Source organism: Gossypium hirsutum, chromosome D11, assembly GCF_007990345.1.
Source record: "Gossypium hirsutum isolate 1008001.06 chromosome D11, Gossypium_hirsutum_v2.1, whole genome shotgun sequence".
In the NCBI taxonomy this organism is placed as follows: Eukaryota; Viridiplantae; Streptophyta; class Magnoliopsida; order Malvales; family Malvaceae; genus Gossypium; species Gossypium hirsutum.
Window position 1 is genome coordinate 62457811 of NC_053447.1, and position 10521 is coordinate 62468331.

Below are 10521 nucleotides of genomic sequence, written 5' to 3' on the forward strand. Positions count from 1 at the left end.
TCAAGATACTCAAAGCTCATACATAACTATTTCAACTAAATTAACTACAGCAACTCTTAAAATACATGCCATGTGATAATAGGAAGACATTACCTTAAATAAATGAGATTTGGTGTGAGCATCCACCGTATTGAAAAGATCATCAAACAGATAGATATCAACATATTGGTATAGAGCACGAGCAATTTATATTCTTTACTTTTTTCCACAACTCAGATCGATTCCCCTCTCGCCTATAAACAACTAATTACCAAAATAGAGAATTTCGAGATCCTTCTTGAGGGTACAAGCTTCAAGCACTTTGTCATACTTGTCTCTGTCCATTTCCTTATCGAATAATATGTTGTTTATAATCTTGCCACTTTGTATCTGCTAGAGTAATGAAAGGAAGTCAGCAGTTAGAAGTCTGTTAACACAAACTGTAAGCAGTTAGCAGTTAAGTTGTTGTTTACGTGTATTACTATAAATACATGTATCAGTGTATCATGCAAAAGCAATGTAATCTTGATGTACTCATTAATCAAGATATTCTCTGTGTATAATTCAACATGGTATCAGATGTCCGCTGTTTCTAGGAATGATACCTTAAGTTTCATTAGTTTTGTATGGAGCCACTATCTAGTCCGTCCACTGTGCAGTCTCCTACACCCATGATGGCCTCTAATCTTGCTACTGGTGCTATTGATAGTAGGTTCTTCTCCACCAAGAAGGTTAGTATTCTTCTTGATGACTCTAATTATCTATTGTGGCGACAACAGGTTTTTTTGGCTGTTAAAGCATATAAATTTCAAGGATTTCTTGATTTGCGAACTATTCCACCTCCTGCGATAATTCTAGACGATAATGGAGTACTTTAAGAAAATGATGAGTTTACACGATTTGAATAGCAAGATAGTGCTATTGCTTCTTGGCTCTTGTCTTCAATAAGTCAAGCAGTCCTTCATCATCTTATTGGGTTGGACATGAGTGCACAAATCTGGAATGCCATTGTGTCTCTCTATGGCAGCAAAACTACCTCTCGACTGATTTTCTATCTCGTGCATTGTATTTACAGCGAAAATGGGATCTTCCTATGAGAGAATTCTTGATGAAAGTTAAGTCCTACTGTGACAATCTTGCTAGCTGTAGGGAGGTTATCAGTGAACATGAGGATGTCACTGCTATTCTTAATGGGCTACCATGCGAATATGAATCCATTGTCTCAATCATTGTTGCTAGTTAAGTTCCATACAGCCTGCAGAGTGTCTTCACAATATTAATTGATGCTGAAGCTCGACAGCAAGTGACTATGGCTGAGGCTCCAAGCTCTGCCAATCTTGTTTCTCAATAATTGGCTGAACCTGCAAATACTGATTCTAGATCAACTTATCACCCGACTTATCGTCCATCTAGTTCTCGAGGACGTGGACGTGGTCGTTACTCAGGAACTCGTGTTCTTGCACAACATGGTATTGTACACCGTTTTGCATGTCTTTATACATCAGCTCACAATGGCCTAGTTGAACGTAAACACCGTCAGATTGTTGAAACAGGACTCTCCATGCTTGCCCATGCTTCCATACTAATGACCTATTAGAATGATGCATTCAGTAATGCTGTCTATCTCCTCAACCGATTACCCACTGCACCTCTAAACTTTGTCTCACCGTATGAAAAACTGTTTCAAACCAAGCCTGATTATTCATTTCTCTAAACCTTTGGGTGTCTTTGCTTTTTGAATCTTAGACCGTATAATAATTACAAACTCCAATTTCGCTTCACACCGTGTATTTTCCTCGGCTACTCACCTAGTCATAAAGGATATCGCTGTCAAACATACAGTGGAAAAATATACATTTCTAGACATGTCATCTTCCATGAAGTAGTGTTCTCCTACGTCAGCTCTACCTCACCCATGTCCATACCTCAAACACAAACTAGCTCCAAACTACTTGTATTTTCACCTCGAACCCAATCACACAATCAGTCGTCCTCTGCCCCAATGTCCATCACCACACCTCAACCTTTGACATCTTCACACTCACCTAACCTACCAAGTTCACCTCAACCTTTGACCTCTTCACACTCACCTAACCTACCAAGTTCAACACAGGCATCTCTGAATGCATATATTTCTCCATCAGTTGTTGTTGTACCTACTCCATCCCCTTGTCTTGCTCCCCACAATTCACATGCCATGGTCACCCGCAGCAAAGCTGGCATCTACAAGCCAAAGATTTATCTCAGTAGTGTTCACTCACCTCTTGATGTTCCTACGGATATTCATACTGCCATGACACAGAAGTGTTGGAGTGATGCAGTACTTGCTGAACTAAGTGCTATTGCACGCAATAACACATGGAGCCAGTGTCTTCTTCCTCCTCACCATCGAAAAGTTGGATGTAAATGGCTATTTAAAGTAAAAAACGAGCTGATGGAACTATTGAACGGTACAAGGCTCGGCTAGTCGCGAAGGGGTTCTCTCAGCATGCTGGCATTAACTTTCGCGAGACATTCAGTCCCGTGGTACGAGCTGTCACCATTCGAATTGTCCTTGCTGTTGCTACGATGCTAGGCTGGCCATTACGACAAGTCAACATGAACAATGCATTATTGACTGGGGAGCTGACTGAAGAAATTTTCATGGACTAGCCACTTGGCTTTGAGGTACCCGGTCCCAACGGTCAGTTAATGGTATGCAAGTTACGTAAAGCCTTGTACGGCTTGCGCCAAGCACCACGTGCCTGGTTTCACACACTCAAGTAATTTTTGGTAAGCACGCTTGGATTTTGTGAGTCAAATGCTGATCCCTCCCTATTCATTCGATGTATTGGAGAAAGTCGGTTGCTGCTTATGGCCTATGTTGATGACATAGTCATCACCGGCAACTCCAGTCAAGACATTGACAGCATAGTGCTTCAGCTTCATGGTCGGTTTGCTCTAAAAGACTTGGGGCCTCTCAATTTTTTTCTTGGTACTGAAGTTCAGTCTGTTCCTCAAGGGCCGTTTCTTACACAGAAGAAGTACATTCAAGAAATCCTCCGTAAAACAGGCATGGAAGGAGCAGCAGCTACACCCACCCCTATGGTTAGTATGCCCAAGCTAGTTGCTGCTGGTAATGATGAGACATGTGTTGATGGTCAGCTCTATCGCAGTACTATCGGCATGCTGCAGTATTTGTGTATCACACGGCCTGACTTATCTTTTTGTGTAAATAAGCTTAGTCAGTATATGAATGCACCAGGTGAGGCTCATTGGAAGGCTGTTAAACGAGTTCTTAAGTACTTAGCTGGTACTCTGGAGCACGGGTTGGTCTTCTCACAAGGACAGCTCAGACTGGTAGGTTATTCGGATGCCGACTGGGCATCATCTGTTGAAAATAGACGATCCACTACAAGGTATGCGATCTACCTAGGGACAAATCCAATAGCTTGGTGCTCTAAGAAACAAGCTGTAGTTTCCAGGTCTTCCTCAGAAGCCGAGTATCGTAGCCTGGAAAATTATGTGTCTGAGCTTCTGTGGATCAAGCAGTTGCTAGAAGAAGTTGGTATACCCATGGAACAGCCACCTATAGTCTGGTGTGATAACACCTCTACTGTTTCTATTGCTGCCAATCCAACTCACCATGCCAAGGTTAAACATGTTGAAATTGATCTTCACTTCGTGCAAGAGAAAGTTCTTGATGGCTCCTTACAAGTCAATTTTGTGTCGTCAGCCAGTCAGATTGCAGATGTTCTTACTAAACCAATCACTCACAAACAGTTTGCTAGTTTTCGACATGCTCTTAGAGTCATCACAAAAGACGCATTGTCTGGTATTCAAGAAGAGAAAAAACCAGGAGAATGTTAGAGTGATGAGAGGAAGTCAGTTAGCAGTTAGAAGTTTGTTAACACAAACTGTAAGCAATTAGCAGTTAAGTTGTTGTTTACGTGTATTACTATAAATACATGTATCAGTGTATCATGCAAAAGTAATGTAATCCTGATATACTCATTAATCAAGATATTCTCTGTGTATAATTCAATAGTATCCAAGGTGACTGAGAAACATAGGTTGTTGTACCACACAAGTGTTCCCGATATCTTTGGTAACTCTATCAAAAGATAGGAAAGTAAACTTAACTTGTCAGAGCCGACTGTACCACAAACGACAACACTCATGCCATGGAAAACTTTCAAGTGTATATCTTTTAGAGCAGCAGTAGTGGATGACATATCCCAAGAGAAGTTCCCATCAGCAATCTCAATTGTTGTATCAAAACTACCACTGGGTAGCTTCTCTATAACATCAGGCTGCAAGCCATCGAGCCGGAGGAAGGCAGTAATTCGATCAAGTGACACATTTTTTTGAGCTATCATTGAGATTGTGTCTGGAAGGTTATAGATTGGCTCCTAAAGAATCCTGAATGTTGCGAGTGCAGATCAGATTTTTCCTAACTCAAGTGGGATTTCTAAGAACATACAAGCACCAAAAGTGGCTACAGACACAAAGATGCTGCAAACTAAAAAACAAAAGCAGTCATGGCATTTGTATAAATGAATCGTTTTAACCATCCTTCCTCGACCCTCCTGAGCCCAACAATCTTGGAGAGGAACTTCATTTCCCACCCCTACAGTTTAAGAATCCTCATATTCCTCAAACCAACCTGGCTCAAATTCAATTTAAATAAATTTTTTTTAAAATTTAGTTTATTATAAAAATATATAAATATTAATATAAAATATATTTTTAAATATTTTATGAATTTAACTAGAGGTGAGTATTCAATCAAATCAAGTGAAAAATTTAGAGTTAATCGAGTTCAAGAGTTCTATATTAGGTTGAATCTGCGATTCAAGAAACAGGCCAGAATAGTTAAGTCTCAGCGGGTTGAGGCAGTTGGGAGCGTATGTTAGGTTTTGATTTGTGTTTTATGTGATAGGCGCTATCTGGGCGAGTGTTGGAGGAAAATGGGTGTGTGTCTTGGATGTGGATCCGTTGAGCATTGTGTTAGGGATTGTTCACGACATTCTTTTAATCAAATACAAGCTTGACTCAGAGAGGGAAACAGGAGACTGGTTTGTGTAACTAGGCCTTGAGAGGACCGAGACGCATCGGACATCAATACAAGGACATTTGTGATCTATGTCAATTGTACCCTACATTGATTAAGTGTTCGGGGGTACTCAAATGTTTGATTGTCATTGGAGTTTCTAAGATTTTGGGATTTTGGAATAGTTAGTGATATTTTATAGAAAGTTTCTTGAGACAATATGAAGTAGTGAATGGGAAGTTTGATAGAAAAAAATATTCTAGTTTGGGAGTGAAATATTGTCTGAAATTTGTATTGAAATAAGAGTTGTGCAACGATAGCGTAGTGATTAGGTTCGAATGTGAAATTTCATATTATGATGAGTAAATTTGGAGTCAAGTCAGAATAAACCTTCAATTGATGAGTAAGCTCTTCTAATGTTATTTTTTGGTTCACAAAATTTAATTTTAAAACTTTTATAAATAGTATCAAATTCACTCAACCAACAAATTTTGATAAAATATCATGAATTACTGTCAAAATAAATCATTATGAATACTGAATGGGATAATTAGTTCAATTTTTTTAACAATCTCATTATATGTTCTAATCGTATTTTTTTATACAATACCTAAAATTATCCATAATTCCTCCTAAACTCATAAATAAGAATACGCTTGAACGTACTCAAATCTACATTCTACTACATTGATAATAATATTTATATCAATCGAACTAAGTCTCAATCCATATAATTAACAGCTCAACTTAAAATTGCTTAATTTACACAAATAAACTCGAGTTTGAGAATTCAAAAATCCCAAAAACTTACTCAATCACGTAACCTATCCGGGCCTAACCCGATACTAATTGAAGCAGGGCCCGTTTTGATAAAAAAGAGTTTCTTGAGCAAAGGGAAAAGAGCAAGCTTCCTGCTTTTATTTCTATAGCATCAAATTGTCAGTTCTGCACTGCTGCCTTTTCTTCTTCTTCGAGCGATCTAAACCCCTAAATCAGAATGAATGTAAGTCATTCCATTGTTATCTTTGAAACCCAATTTTAAATTGTTAATCTAATACTTCATCCTTCAAAAAAAGCACTTATTTTGACCTTTTTTTTAATGTTCTTTTTTTCCCTAATGCAGTTTACGGCTTCAAAGCAACCTGAAAATTGCTTGCTTGGCCCTGAATCTGACTCCCAAAGGACACTGTATGTTCTTTATCTGATGCCCAAATGAACCAGGGTTTTTTCTTTGGTTGTTGGTGTTTGAAAATTTTCCCCTTTTTTTTTTAATTTTTTTCCTGGATTTTGTTAGGTATCCATATGTGACAGGAACATCAGTCGTGGCTTTAAAGTATAAAGATGGGATTTTGATGGCTGCTGATATGGGAGGTTAGCTCTTACATTTTCACTAGCTATTATTTTTTTTTCTGAATTTTTATTTGGTGTTTTTCTGTGTGTGTTTGAATTGCTCTTTTTATTTGAAAATGGATCTTGCTCTTGGAGAAAACTATGAAAGTGAAAAGGCTAATGGTTCTGGCCCTTTGTAGTCTTTCTTATGTGTTTTTGGATCATGATATGGGTCATCGAATCTTCCTTATCTTCAACCTTTAATACTGCTTTTAATGTTATTGTAGGATTGATATTTCAGTTAGATTATCCGACTATTTCTAAGTTAGTAGCATAAGAATAGTCAGCTGTTAGGTTCTCTTCATTCTTCTTGAATTATTGGTGTCCAACATTTGGATATTAGGACATGACATCCAAGGGTCCTTCAAATATATGGAAAAACTTGGAATTATCCATTGATATTCATGTCCGATACATATCCATAACTAATACTCACACCTGAGTTTGAGTAACATAGGTAATGCCGAAATTGAGGTCATTGTAATCTGTAGCATAAATCTGTATGTTAAATAAAATTCGGACCTTGTATTTGAAATGACCGTTAATAAGATGCTTGTTTGAGAGTATTCTCTCAGTGATCTGCACTTACAGATTTTATATTGAAAGCTAGACTATGTAGATGGTATATGTTTTTTTTATTGTAGCACGTTCCATGTAAGTAGGAACATGATTTTATTAGTTTGAACCTTCATACTCTATCATTCAAGTTCTTATTCTCTCTCTCTCTCTCCCTCCCTGTTTTTGAAATCAACTTATTCAACCTGTAAGGACCCATAGAACAAGATATGCACTTATAATGGCAATTGTCAAATACATTATTGCCTATTATATCTGGTGCCTCATGCATGATCTGAGCTGGACCTGGAAGTATGTTGTTTCAAGAACCACGGAATTGCAATAAAGCTAGTATGCGTTCACCTGAGGCTTGTTGTCAATCTGACTGGTTCCTCATTTCAATATGCAATTGATTTCTCTGTTACCTAAATTGTTCTTTTCACTGCAACTTATGAATCGGAATGCTTGATCCCATTAGTGGTTCAAAGCGATCCAATTCAGTGAAATCTGTGATCCTTCCCTGAGAAGTGGAAAACTCTGTTATGAAAATGCAAGGAAACTGGCAGAATGTTAAGCAGTGGACTTTTAATCTTTGTGGGTTTGTTTTGATTCTTGAAGCAATTATCTAGAGACACGTATATTTATTTTGGTTTTTAAATTCTTTTCTAATAAAAAAGAAAGGTAAGTGGTGGATAGATTTATTTTTTTAAGGTAGATGATATAAATTAACTAGAATGTATATCTAATTTTTTATTAATTAAACATACTTTAAAATAAAGTGGATCATTATAATTTTCATCATTAAATTTATGAGAATTAATTATTTTTATCAATAAATTAAATCAAGTTTTATTATTTTAATTAATTGAAACATATATATGTACATTCTTAATGTTAAATATTCCATTCCTACTAAACGAACTAAAAGAAGACTACACTTATTAGATAATTAATGATTTTTGTTCCAATTTTTGTTGCTTGTACCGAAATGATCCGCGTTTTAGGTAACACTTCATGCCTGCTTCCTGTTTATTGACAGGTTCGTATGGGTCCACCCTGCGGTACAAGAGTGTGGAGCGAATGAAGCCTATTGGCAAGCATTCCCTTCTGGGTGCTAGTGGGGAAATCAGTGATTTCCAAGAGATTTTGAAGTATCTTGACGAGCTTATGTAAGTATTGACTGATATAACTCCCCCTCCTTCCCATTCTCTTAGTTGTTATTTCATGGAATTTATTATTCATTTTCTTTATCCACAAATCTGATTTAGGTTTTGTTGGTAACACATGTTTTTACTGTTTAAATTCTGACATAAAACTGTTGCTTTTGGATGTTTGATTATTGTAGCTTATATGACAATATGTGGGATGACGGCAACTCTTTGGGGCCTAAAGAGGTGCACAATTACTTGACTCGAGTTATGTACAACAGGCGCAACAAGTTCAATCCATTATGGAACTCCCTTGTACTTGGTGGAGTTAAAAAAGGAGAGAAGTATCTTGGAACGGTAGGCTTGGAGTTATATCTTTGACCTAATTGAACAATTTGCAGTTTTTAAGCCTGTAATTGACCGTTCTTATAACTTTGGCTTTTCAGGTCAGTATGATTGGTGTAAACTTTGAGGACAATCATGTTGCAACTGGTTTCGGAAACCACCTTGCACGACCAATTCTTCGACAAGAGTGGCATGAGAACTTGAGCTTTGAGGATGGTGTTAAATTACTGGAGAAATGCATGCGTGTTCTCCTCTATCGTGATAGATCAGCTATTAACAAGCTTCAGGTTTGCTTTTCCCATTTACCATGCTGGCTCCATGTTTGAATAAAAACTTATAATTTGGTAGGGACTTGTACAGCAGCCGAACTGTGTATGGCATTCTGGTTTACTCCATTAGTTAACAATCTGTCTCTATGGATATTATGAATCTGATAGACTCTTTAACTTCATCATTTGTTACATGCTAGTGTGGCTGTGATTTAGGTCAATGTATTGCTCAGGATAGCTCTCATTCAATTCTATTATTCAGCTCAACGACTGCTGTCCTTTCATTTGATTATCTGAGGCAAAATTTTGCCTATTAGTTAATGTTTCATTTATTTGAAATCGGATGATTGCAGATAGCTAAGATCACTGAAGAAGGCATGACGATTTCCCCGCCATATTCGTTAAAGACCTACTGGGAGTTCTCTGCTTTTGAGAATCCTACTCAGGGTGCTGTAGGATCATGGTAGACGTCGCCATCATTTTATGCTTTGTGGAAACATTTTATGGTACGAGAAGAACATCGATGACCCCACTAGGAGTTGAAATGAAAATCTGATGCATCTTTATGTTTGATTTGGAAACTGAGTTATGAACTTATGATGCATCTTCATGGTTGTTTAAAACGATTAAGTTGAAGGTTGATTGTTTTCATGATTAATGTTAAAGTAGATGCTTTTTCCTTTCCAGTTTGTTGATGCAAGATATAGACCATCCTGTTTGATTATTTAATTAGGCAGAGAGCATCAAATTTAATAGAAGCTGATCATCAGTTCATTATCTACTTTGCTTAAACAATTGCCATGGAAATGGACACCTTAAGAAAAAAATCTAGTGCCACTTTGCTCTAAACTTATCGGTTCACCTCTGTTCCGGTTATATGGTTCTGGTTGAACTGTCAGCCCATCAATTTTTTATTTAACCAATCAATCTGGGGACTTGTGTACGAGGGCTTGTTCTTGATCAGATTGTGAAGGAAATGAATGCTGTGAGAGTGGAAGGGAATGTTCTTCTTGCTCGATTCAACCTCCCACACCTTTGCAGTGGCGGTACTCTTCGGGTTTGAAGTATCTAAAGAGCAATGAAAAGATGAAATAATCATATTGAAACATCGAGCTATAGAGCTATATCCACCTCAACTGAACCGAAAAGAACGCTTTGCTTCGTTTTCTGGTTCATCATCTCCACGTTTTGCTACTTCGATATTGGCAAAATAGATGCTTTTCTGATTCAAAGTAAATAGAACACCTCTCCTTCTGGAAGGTCATAACTAATTACGACTAAATATACTTGACTAAATACTTTACTGTCATATCCGAATGGGTAATAACTTATTATAACATAAAAAAAATTACTGAAACAATCTAGCCAATGAATTACCTAATTGCATTAAAACTTACACATGACAATAGTTCATGATGGGACTCAAAGGCTCATACATTTAATTGCTAAGATGAATCTCGAGTTTAGATATTTAAAACCCATAAACTCCATCTTTTCAACTACACCAAAGCTTCATGATTTATAAAAATTAGATGATATCTTGTGAAGGTTTGACTGTATAATGTTGTTGAATTAAAACAAATTGAGGTTTCAGATTACTGTTGTTTACTCACAGTGATTTAATGCAGAAATGGGAACATAAGATAGACCCACATGTCTTGTAACATTGATATATGTTGTTTTAATAACATCAGACCATCACCGCCTATCAAAGTCTTTATCATTTATTTACCATCAACCACTCCTTTTTTAACTAATGCCGGCCCTCTCATTTTGCTGTGAGAACATGGTAACAGTGACCCTA

General features: G+C 37.2%; 1 protein-coding gene across 1 annotated transcript; it reads left to right on the forward strand.

Annotated features, from left to right (window-relative positions):
* Positions 1-5785: 5785 nt before the first annotated feature.
* LOC107927313 (proteasome subunit beta type-4) lies at positions 5786-9397 on the forward strand. Its single transcript, XM_016858381.2, has 7 exons — positions 5786-6014; positions 6135-6199; positions 6306-6382; positions 7995-8124; positions 8301-8460; positions 8550-8735; positions 9071-9397. The coding sequence occupies exons 1-7, from the start codon at positions 6009-6011 to the stop codon at positions 9182-9184; spliced, it is 738 nt and encodes a 245-aa protein (XP_016713870.2). The 5' UTR covers positions 5786-6008; the 3' UTR covers positions 9185-9397.
* The last annotated feature ends 1124 nt before the right edge of the window (positions 9398-10521 follow it).